Below are 9,914 nucleotides of genomic sequence, written 5' to 3'. Positions count from 1 at the left end.
ATTCCCAACTTCTCAGGCCGGGGGGGGCAGAGGGAAAGCCTGGGATGTCCCTGCTGCCTCTGGCAGGCTGCAGGCAGGGCAGAGCGCTGCCTGCCCACTGCCCCACGGCCAGGCAGCGCGGGCAGCTGCAGGCAGGGCTGTCAGCCCGGCTGGACTGCGAGGGCTGCGCTTCCAAACCTGCTCTCCCAGCTACTTTCTTCAGGCACTGAATTTTATTTCTCTGCTTTGCTAAGCCCTCCTCTGACACAGCCCGGCTTCCTCCAGCCCCCGAACACCCATTTCTTTCTTTCTTTTTTTTTTTTTCCCCCCTTTTATTTTTAATCGATTTCGAAAATACCCTCCTGGTCAGGATACACGGGGACGAATTATCTCTCTCATTCTTCCAAGGTGGATTAAGGTTATTAAATAATATGTGGGGGCGGGAGACTATGGCAAAGGCGGGGGGTGGGGGTAGGGGGGGGAAGGGTTCAATCGGGATATTTATTACTGGTGCTCTGCTAAAGGAGAGGCTGAGGGGTGGCGTGGCCGTGCCGACACGCGGGGAGGTGAAAGGGAAGGATTTGCGCTGGTGTCTGCGCAAAGGTTGCGGGAAGACGGGGGGGGGGGGACGTGTTGCAAAGGGATGGGGGGCTGCAGCCGCCCCTCGCTAAGCCCCCAAACCCCCTCAACTAAACCAAACAAAACAACAAAAAGTCCCCCAAATGAGTCTCACGGTTCGGGGGAGGACGGGGGACGGACGACAACAAAACAAAAAAAGCACCACAACTCCAAGGACTACAAGGCCTGGGGGTCCTGGGGGGGTCCCGACCGGGGGTACCCCGGGTACCAACTTTCCGCGAAGTCGCCTGGCGAAAAAAAGAAAAAAAAAAAGCGGCCAAAGTGGGAGCGGCTCCGGCGGGCAGGGCTGCGGCTGCTTTTGTGCAAGGGGTTATTTCGTTTGTTTGTTTGTTTGTTTAATTTCCCCTCCTCTCCCCTCCCTCCTTCTCTTCTGCCCCCTCCTTCCTCCTTCTCTCTGGAAGGAAAGAGAAAAAGAAAAAAAAAAAAAACCCCAACCCAAAACAACAAACCCCACAACCCACAACACCCAAGCACCCAGCCCAGCCCCGAGCATCCCAAACCTGCTCCTGCAAACCGCCAGCCCCGGCTGCACCGACCGCGCTCGGGATTGCGCTAAAGTCCAAGGACAACCACGTTGGATTGCACGCAGCCAGGCTCAGAGAGAGCCACAAAGAGGCGAATTAATTGCTATAACTTCATTAACATAGGTCACCCCATTAAAATGATCGAGCCGCTGCATTTTTTTCCCCTATTGTCAGAAGTGAGGAAAGTGTGTGAGTGCTCCCTCCCTCCCACCTCAGCCGTCTCCGTCCTCCTGCCTTTCGGCAACGCTTTATTTTCGGGTTTCTTTGACCCGGGAGAAGTTGAACGGGGACGGGCGGTGCGGGAGGCGCGTCCCGGTGCCCATGCCCGCTGCGCCCGGCTGGGCTCTGCTCGGCGTCGGGGACCCCCCCGGCCCTCCCCACCCATTCGCTACACCGAGCTGGTTTCTATTAAAACACGTCCATGCCCGTATCTGCAAATCCAACGCGGCGCCGCTAAGTCCCATTCTACACCACCAACCACATATATATCTTAAAAAGAATAATAAAAAAAACACATAACCCCCCCAGGTGACCCAATTCCCCTCGCCCCGGGGACACTTGAGCCCCGGGAGGTGGGACGGAGGGTGCGGGCCGCTCCGCGGGTGCAGTGGGGGGACCCGGAGCTGGGGGCACCCCGGCACCCCCGCTCCCCGCTGTCCCGGGGGGGATGTCGCTTTGCTCCCGCGGGTTTCCTCTCTCCCAGTTTCGTGCTGCTCAGCCAAGGGTTCTTGGCAGGCTCCGCGTCCCCCCCTGCCCAAATATTTACTTATATATTTTAATATATTTTGCTGTTGTTATTATTATCCAGCACACACAGCTTTTTGCACCCCCCCCTCCCCCCGGGCAATACACTAACGCCATCGCCGCTGTCCATCACATTAATTTGTACAATGACTTCATCCGCTCCGCTCCATAATGTATATTTTTAAAACCGAGCAGGTTCTTTTAATGTATATTCTCGTGTCATTTCGGTGGCTGTTATTCTCGCTTGATTGTCCCCCCGGTACAGCAGCGGCCTGTTTTTTCCTCCCCCTGTTGTGTGTTTTTATTATTTCCCCCCTGGCTTAGATGTGTCAATCACTCTCTCCCTGCCATTGGTTGGAGAGTTTGCGTCAAAAAGTTGCCAGAGAGGCGCTTTCTCAGCAAAGCTCCCCGAGAGAGGTAGAGACCTCAGCTCCAACGCACCCTGCCACTATTATTAAAAATAAAATCACTTGACCAGCTCCGGCACCGGCCAGCTCTGTATGTACCGAGCCCAGACCCCGAGCATCCCCGCATCCCTCTCCTGCACCGTCCCCTCCCCTTTCTCCCCCATTTATTCTTCTTTTTCAAACATTTTTTTTTCTACCCCCCCCCCCCCCCGCCCCCTTTCCGATGTCGTGGGCATGTGCATGCGGCGAGCTCTCTAACCTCCCGCTTTGTGCTTTCTCTCCCAGCTCAGCCCGACCCCCGAATTTGGCGAGGATCCGGGCGGCAGGTCTCGCCCCTCGCCCCCAGCCCCGTCCAGCTCCGGCGAGGCTCGCAGGTAAGTCAGACCCGCTCGCTTCATCTTTCCTGGGGCATTGCTCGGCGGGCAGAAACACAGGGGAAGGGGGGTGGAAATTAATTCTTTTGTAAAATGTTTTTGGTTTAAACAGAGTATGTGTGCAGCGAGCGGGGGGGCACGGTGCTGGCGGCGGGGAGCGGGCGGCTCCCCGGAGGAGATGCGGGGCTGCCCGGGGAGGCCGGGCCAGGCCGGGCGGAGGAGGGAGGCGGCCCCGGGCCTGGGGCAGCGGCGGCCGCTCGGCCCTCGGCGGGGACCGGGAGCTGGTGGATGAAAAGGCGAAGGGCCAAACCCGAGAAGCGGGGCCGCGGTGCCCGCTGCCTCCCCTGCCCGCCGTGCCCCGCCGCCGCGGCCGGGCCGTCTCCCGTGGGCGGGCGCGGAGTCCGCTCGCTCCTCCGCAGGCAGGCGCGGTCCTTCACCGCGGTTTCGTTGGGTACATGATTTTTTTTTTTTTTCCGGCCTGATCCTTAGGCCTTCAGTTATTCCCTGGCCCTGAGGTGGACTTTTAAAATAAGAAATAACCGGGAAGAAATTTCTCCCCTCTCTCGGCTCCTGCCTGCCACTCCCCCCCTCCCCTCTCCATGCAGGGACTCAGCAAAGTAATTTTGCAAAGGGAACCAGGCTGGAAAGCGCAGGGAGAGAAAGCTTCCAGGCGTCTGGGGCCGGAGCTTCATGGCTCGGTGAGGGTGAAATGGATGGCGAGAATGGCATCCAGGTCGGAGAGGGACTGGGGCTGTTTCCCACCTCCCTTATCTTATTGTTATTATTTTTTTAAAGCTGTGGGAAAGCTCTTCCCACAGACGCCGCCCGTGTATAACGCGCATTGCTCCGCACCCCGGCCTCCCTGCTCTAAATTGCACCGCGCTGACAAAGAGAAAGTCGGGAAAGTCCTTGTGCACTGGCACAAGTTTCTTTAGACCTAAAAATCTCCTTCGCTGCAGAGATTTATTCAGCTTTCGGCTGCTCCGAGAAGTTGAGCTTTATTATTTATTTCTTTTGAAAAAATGCAACTCCAGGTTAACAAAAAAAAAAATAAATGGAGAAAGGGGAAAAAAAGCAGTTAAACCATGGGACCGGCTGGCGCTGAGGAGGTGAGGAGGCAGCGATGGGTCAGGCTGCTTCGCGGCCGAGGTCGCTGCCCGCCGGCCCGGCCCCGCTGCTCCCGGCCGCCCCTGTCGTTTGCCCGCGCCAGGGGCCGGCGGCCTTGCAGCTGCGCGCAGGTTTGGAGGGCGAAGCGCGGGGGGCTGCGCAGCGACAGAGCCAGTGGTGGGTCCATCCCCGGTGCGAAAATTCCCGTGTTGGGGAATATCAACCCAAACCCTCCCTCCGGGAGGGAGAATACAATAAAAAAATAACCTAAGAAATGCGGTGGAGCCCGGTGCGGGCAGGGAACCGAGCTCTCGTTTGCAAAAGAAAACAAAACAAATTCCCTTTTCTATCTCGGCACCTTCCCCCCCTGCCTCCTCGGGAGCCTTTCCGCGCTGCTCCGCGGCCCGGCGAAGCCCCCCCAGCCGCCCGCGTCCCCCCGCAGCGCGGCCAAGGGCAGACCGCAGCCTGCGCGCACGGCCGCGGATCGCTGCCTTGCATTAATCAGCCGGGGCCATCAGCGGAGCTGGGGCCGGTGGCCCGTAATTAGGGAGCGTGTGCCGCCCGGATTATCTCGTTAGTTTATCAAGAAAACATTTATTATAATTAATTCTCGGACGGGGTAATTATTATTGAGCGAGGGCAGAGCAACTGGTAGCCGGGATCTTTGCGGAGCGGGGGGGAGGAGGGGAAAAGGTGACAGATTGCGGAGCGGAGCCGTTGCTCCGCGGGCTGCGGGGCGGCCCCGGGCTGCGCGGCCGCGGCCAAGCAGCTCCGCGGGCGGCCGCGCCGGGCTGGTGCCTCGGCGTGATGCCGCCGAGTTTAACGGAACGGAGGTTTGGCGTTGGTTTTTGTTGGTTTTGGGCTTTTTTGTTGTTTTTGGTTGTTTATGATCGGGTGTTTTTTTGGTGTGGTTGGTTTTGGTTTTTTTTGGGGGGGGGGAAGGGGAAATGTTGGGCTTGTGTTTTATTTTGTCTATTTGTTTGCTCGTTTTTAAGCGGGCAGCAAAACCAGTTTTACTCTCCCGCTTATTTTGCGCTGGAACAAATTGGCGGCCGAGGCTGCTCCGACGGCGGCGCGTAGCGGGACTCCCCCCTCGCTGAAGCCTCCCCCCGCGGGGGGAATGTTAAAAGCGGGGCCCGACCTTGCGCTCCCTGCGCTAGATGCGCACCCGCTCCGCCGCCCAGGACGTTTGAGGGCGGCCAAGCGCTTCCCCGAGGGGAAAAGAGGAAACTCCGCTCCGCGGAGAAGAGAAACGGACGGGGGGTGCGCCTGGGCCGGGGGTCCCGCTGGAGCCCCCAGGCAGCGCGCAGCCCTCCCGGAGCGGCGGCTCTGCTCCCGTGTGCGCTTGTTAACCGAAACACGGAGTTTTGGGGTGTTTGGGGAAAAAAAAGTTGTGCTGGAGTTCGTTTTTCCGATGGGTACCAGGAATGGAGGGAAGGGAGAGATTTTGGCCAAAAAAATTGCCCCCCCCAAAAAATATTTTCACGGGAAAACAGTTTTAACCCTTTCAAGAGCCCCCGGTTGTCCCCTTGTCGGCCATTTTTTGGCGGAGTGTGTGTTTGGGTCCCCCTCACCCCCCGCTGCGGAGAGCACGGCCCCGGGGCGGTGAGCGGGGCCCGGGGGAGCCGGAGCCGGAGCCCGGCCCGGGGGAGCCGCCGGGGCCGTCCCGGGGCCGCGCACCACCGGGGTGTTTGTTTAGCTTCAGCTCCGTCATCAAGAGTTTCTTGAAAGCCTAATAAATCTGTTACTTGCCTCCAAATCTAATTACCCGGAGTACTAATTAGGTGCAAATGGCCGGTGGAAATTACTGCAGACGTGGACTGATGGCGGTAGAGCAGAAAAGTTTGTCTCTTCTCGAGCGGGCATTTGAGCTCTGAAATGCAGCAACGTCGGGGGGGAAGGGGAGAGGGGAGGGGGGGGTAAAGGTTTGAATGTTGCCCAAACCTGGGATAATTAAAGTCCTTGCAAGAGACTAGGGGAGAGATAGGTTTCTTGAATTGTTTCTTTGTTTCTCACCCTTGGGCTTTGTTATCTGCATTATTTATTTAGCCGAGGGGTTCTTTGTGTCTGCCAATGGCCCCAATCAAGTTTTGCTTGAGACAATTAGCCGGTGCCCGGCCGGGAATCCTATGCAAATGCCCCGGGCTGCCGTACAATGCGGGCAGTTGAAGGCATGGGGGGGTTTTGTTCGGGTAGTAATTACTGGCTGGGATGTGCTCCCCTCCCTCCCCTCCTCGCCCTTTTTTGGGAGAGATGCGTTTATCTAGTCAGTCTCTCCCAGCTCCCAAATCCGGCCGGGGTCCGGCTTTACGAGCTGGAGGATTGACGGGGGAAGGCGGCGGGGATAAAAGCTGGGGGGAGGGGGGGGGGCAGCGAGCTGGCCTGACCCCCCCTTCCCCGTCCTCTCTCGCCTCCGCAGGCACCTGGCGGCCCCCCCCGCCCGACGGCACCCCCCGGCAGCTCCCGGGGCAGGCAGGGCGCTCGGCCGGCTCCCCCTCGCCCGGATTTCGGCCAACTCTCCTCCCCGCCACAACTTTAGCATGATGTCTTATCTTAAGCAACCACCTTATGCAGTCAATGGCCTGAGTCTCACAACCTCGGGCATGGATTTATTGCATCCGTCCGTCGGTTATCCCGGTAAGCCACGTTTTTCTTCCCTCTCCCCCGCCCCGCCTTTTTTTTGCCCCACGGAGGAGAAGCCGCCGGGCTTGTGGAGGCACAACGTGCCCAGGGACCGTGATGGCTGGGGCGGGTGGGGGGTGGGGGGCGCGGGGCCCCTTCTTTCTCCCTTCATGCTCACTCTCAACTTTTTATCCGGGGAAGGGTCTGCAAAGAGGGGACTTGCTCCTGCTGGAGAGGGGGGCAGATGCTCCAGACCCATCCGGGCGAGATGGGGAAGAGGCATCGGAGGTGGAACTGCGGCACGGTGGTGGCTGAGGATGGGGATACGGGTCGCCCAGGAGAAGAGGGAGGAACGGGGGTGCCCCTCTGGGTAGGGGGCTGGAGGGGACACAGGGGGCTGAGGGGCCGCTGACTGACAGCCAGGGCCTCTGGCTCCTTTCGCAGCCACCCCGCGAAAGCAGCGGCGGGAGCGCACGACCTTCACCCGGGCGCAGCTGGACGTGCTGGAGGCCCTTTTCGCCAAGACCCGCTACCCCGACATCTTCATGCGGGAGGAGGTGGCGCTGAAAATCAACCTGCCCGAGTCCAGAGTGCAGGTACGAAGCGGGGTGGCCCCGCAGAGCCCTGCCTGCCCCCCACCTCCAGCCCAGCATGGGGAGTTTGGGCTGGCAGGGAGGTGAGGGGGCTGTCATAGGGGATGGGGTCAGCCCTGGAGCAGTATCTAGATCCTGTGAGACGAAGGAGGCTCATAGATGGGTGAGGGTGTAAGGGGGCGATGGAGTGGCAGCTGGCCCTCCCCATGATTGGAGTGTGCCCCTTGCTCCTTCCTCCCTGTGCATTGGAGGGGGGATTCATGCAGCTCCCAGCTCCTTAGCCCCCCACACCACTCCCCAGTCCTCTCGGTCCCTCTAAGCCTTAAAGGACTCCCCAGCATCCCCAGTCTCTGCACGGCACCTTGCCCCGGGTGCCAAATTCCAGTTCGTCCTGCAGGCGTTTGGGGCCCCTGTGGAAGCCGTAAAGGATCGCTCCTTCCCCAGAGATCACGGCATCCCTGGAGCAGGGCCAGACCGGGATCCCCTTTCACACCAGTATAGACTGGGGGCTTCCTCTCCTTTTGAAGGGACTTCGATGAGAGAGTGGATGCCGTGGCGGGGGGGAAACCCTCTCCCTGGGGCTGGGCTGTGTCTCCTCTGCAAGCAGCTTGCAGGGGCCCAATCCCGACAGCATTTTGGAGGTGCTGCTGGCAGAGCAGGAGGATTCAGGACACCCCTGCAGCCTGGGCAGGGCAGTTCCAAAGCCATCCCTCCCGCCTGCCTCCCTGTGAGGCTTCCTGAGACTGCGTGGTGCCCCAGCAGATCGTAGCCACCTGGGACTGGGACCCCCCCCATGCCAAACCCTCGCCTTCTCCCCACGAAACCTCCCCAGCACCCCTCTCCCCTAGAGCCAGCCCCCTTGGTCCCTGCTAAGAGAGGGTGAGATGGGTTGGGTGGTCAACCCTGGCTGGAGTAGGGTGGGGTGGGAGAGCAGAGAGCCTATTTAGAGGGTAAATGGGACACCTTAACCCCACCTCCTCAACCCTTGCCTGTTTCCCTGATTTTTCCCTCCCTTTCTGATGCTCTATTGTTTCTAATTAAGGGCTTGACTTCAATAGAACCTAAACAGTGATTCCTGGGGGTCCCCAGCTGGCAAACAGCAAATAGGTAGCGCTTCCCCCCGCCTTTTGCCCAAAAGTGACTTTATTAAGCAGTTTGATTTGCCCATTTCCACTTGTTATTGCTGCTAATGATCTCAAGGAGAGGGAGTCTGGGAGCTTTTCTTTGTAGCAGCCTGCAACCCTCCGCTCGTGGGGAGCCCTTTTAGTGCCCCCTCCCTGATGATGTCTCCCCACCACCATCTCTTTCCCTCCTTGGGTTTGCCCGTGCATCCCTAACATCAGCCTTTTTCTCTCCCTCGCTGTCTTTCGGTCTGAAGGTATGGTTTAAAAACCGCCGAGCCAAGTGCCGGCAGCAGCAGCAGCAGCAGCAGAATGGGGGCCAGAACAAGGTACGGCCAGCTAAAAAGAAGAATTCGCCGGCCCGGGAAGTGAGTTCGGAGAGCGGGACCAGCGGGCAGTTCACTCCCCCATCCAGCACCTCGGTCCCCACCATTTCCAGCAGCAGTGCGCCTGTGTCCATCTGGAGCCCAGCATCCATCTCCCCGCTCTCAGACCCCCTGTCCACCTCTTCCTCCTGCATGCAGAGATCCTATCCTATGACCTACACCCAAGCATCGGGCTACAGCCAAGGATATGCTGGCTCAACCTCCTATTTCGGAGGGATGGACTGTGGATCTTACTTGACCCCTATGCACCACCAGCTTCCTGGACCAGGGGCCACCCTGAGTCCCATGGGTGCCAACGCGGTCACCAGCCACCTCAATCAGTCTCCAGCCTCCCTCTCCACCCAGGGCTATGGAGCCTCCAGTTTGGGCTTTAACTCCACCACCGATTGCTTGGATTATAAAGACCAAACTGCCGTCCTGGAAGTTAAACTTCAATGCTGACTGCTTGGATTATAAGGACCAGACGTCGTCATGGAAGTTCCAGGTTTTGTGAAGAACCTTTGTGATAACGAGAGAAATTGCGATGAGAACGAACAAGCTGGGCTGAACGCTCCAGTTTTTAGTCAGGTCTTGGTTAAATTAAAGAGAAAAATAACTCAACAAACAAATGAACAAAAAAACCAACAGCAACAAGAGGGGGGACAGTGTTGGTATGATCCTGTTCAGATTCATCTCCTGCTCAGACACTCTGGAAAAGGAATAATAAAGAGGAAAAACGGAGAAGGAAGGCCTTAAACGGACAGATCATCTAGTGAGCAGAAAACAGACAGACCCATCTGTGTTCTTTCTAGTTTTAGGCAATTGTTGGGTTTTCTTTGTTTGGAAGAGGTAGGAGATCGTCCTACCTATGGGCCAGTTTTAAAAAAAAAAAAAAAAAAAAAGTAAAAAAAAAAAGTCTAGATTTTTATTTCTTTTTTTGTGTGTGCGTGGAAAGATCCTTCACCCAGAGGTTTCCAATGTGTTAGCCAACCCTCGGTTAAAATATTCGGAATGGACAACATCTCTCTTTTTCTCCCTCCTTTTCTCCCTCCCTCTTTCTTTCTCTCTCGCTCTCGAGCTCATCCAACTGTTTCATGCCCAACTTGCTCAAGTTGGCACCCGGAGAACTTGGTTCAGGGCTGTGGTGGGTTGTGTGACTGATTGTCCTAGCTGCACTACTTTATTTAAAGATTAAAAAAAAAAAAGATAATGTTCATAAGGAGTCAATATGTAGTTTTTAAGAGACAATCAGTGTGTGTCTTATATAAATGGTACATCTGTGGTTTTTAATCTGTGCTAGACTTCAAAACTGTGATCTCCTGTATTGTATGCAACTATGAACTCTGCACCAGCGGGAGTTCTGCTGTGATTTAAATAGGTTATAATTATAAGTGAAATTCAGAGCAACTGAGTTACCTATTATCATCTTTTTAAAAATA

General features: G+C 57.1%; 1 protein-coding gene across 1 annotated transcript; it reads left to right on the top strand.

The window, feature by feature from the left end:
* Positions 1-2,682: 2,682 nt before the first annotated feature.
* On the top strand, positions 2,683-9,914 carry OTX2 (orthodenticle homeobox 2). Its single transcript, XM_055793850.1, has 4 exons — positions 2,683-4,607; positions 6,194-6,411; positions 6,841-6,992; positions 8,368-9,914. The coding sequence occupies exons 1-4, from the start codon at positions 4,582-4,584 to the stop codon at positions 8,935-8,937; spliced, it is 966 nt and encodes a 321-aa protein (XP_055649825.1). The 5' UTR covers positions 2,683-4,581; the 3' UTR covers positions 8,938-9,914.

This window comes from Falco peregrinus, chromosome 1 (genome assembly GCF_023634155.1).
Source record: "Falco peregrinus isolate bFalPer1 chromosome 1, bFalPer1.pri, whole genome shotgun sequence".
Classification (NCBI taxonomy): domain Eukaryota; kingdom Metazoa; phylum Chordata; class Aves; order Falconiformes; family Falconidae; genus Falco; species Falco peregrinus.
Note: the sequence above shows the minus strand (reverse complement) of the source record. Positions and strands in the feature narration are given on the sequence as shown.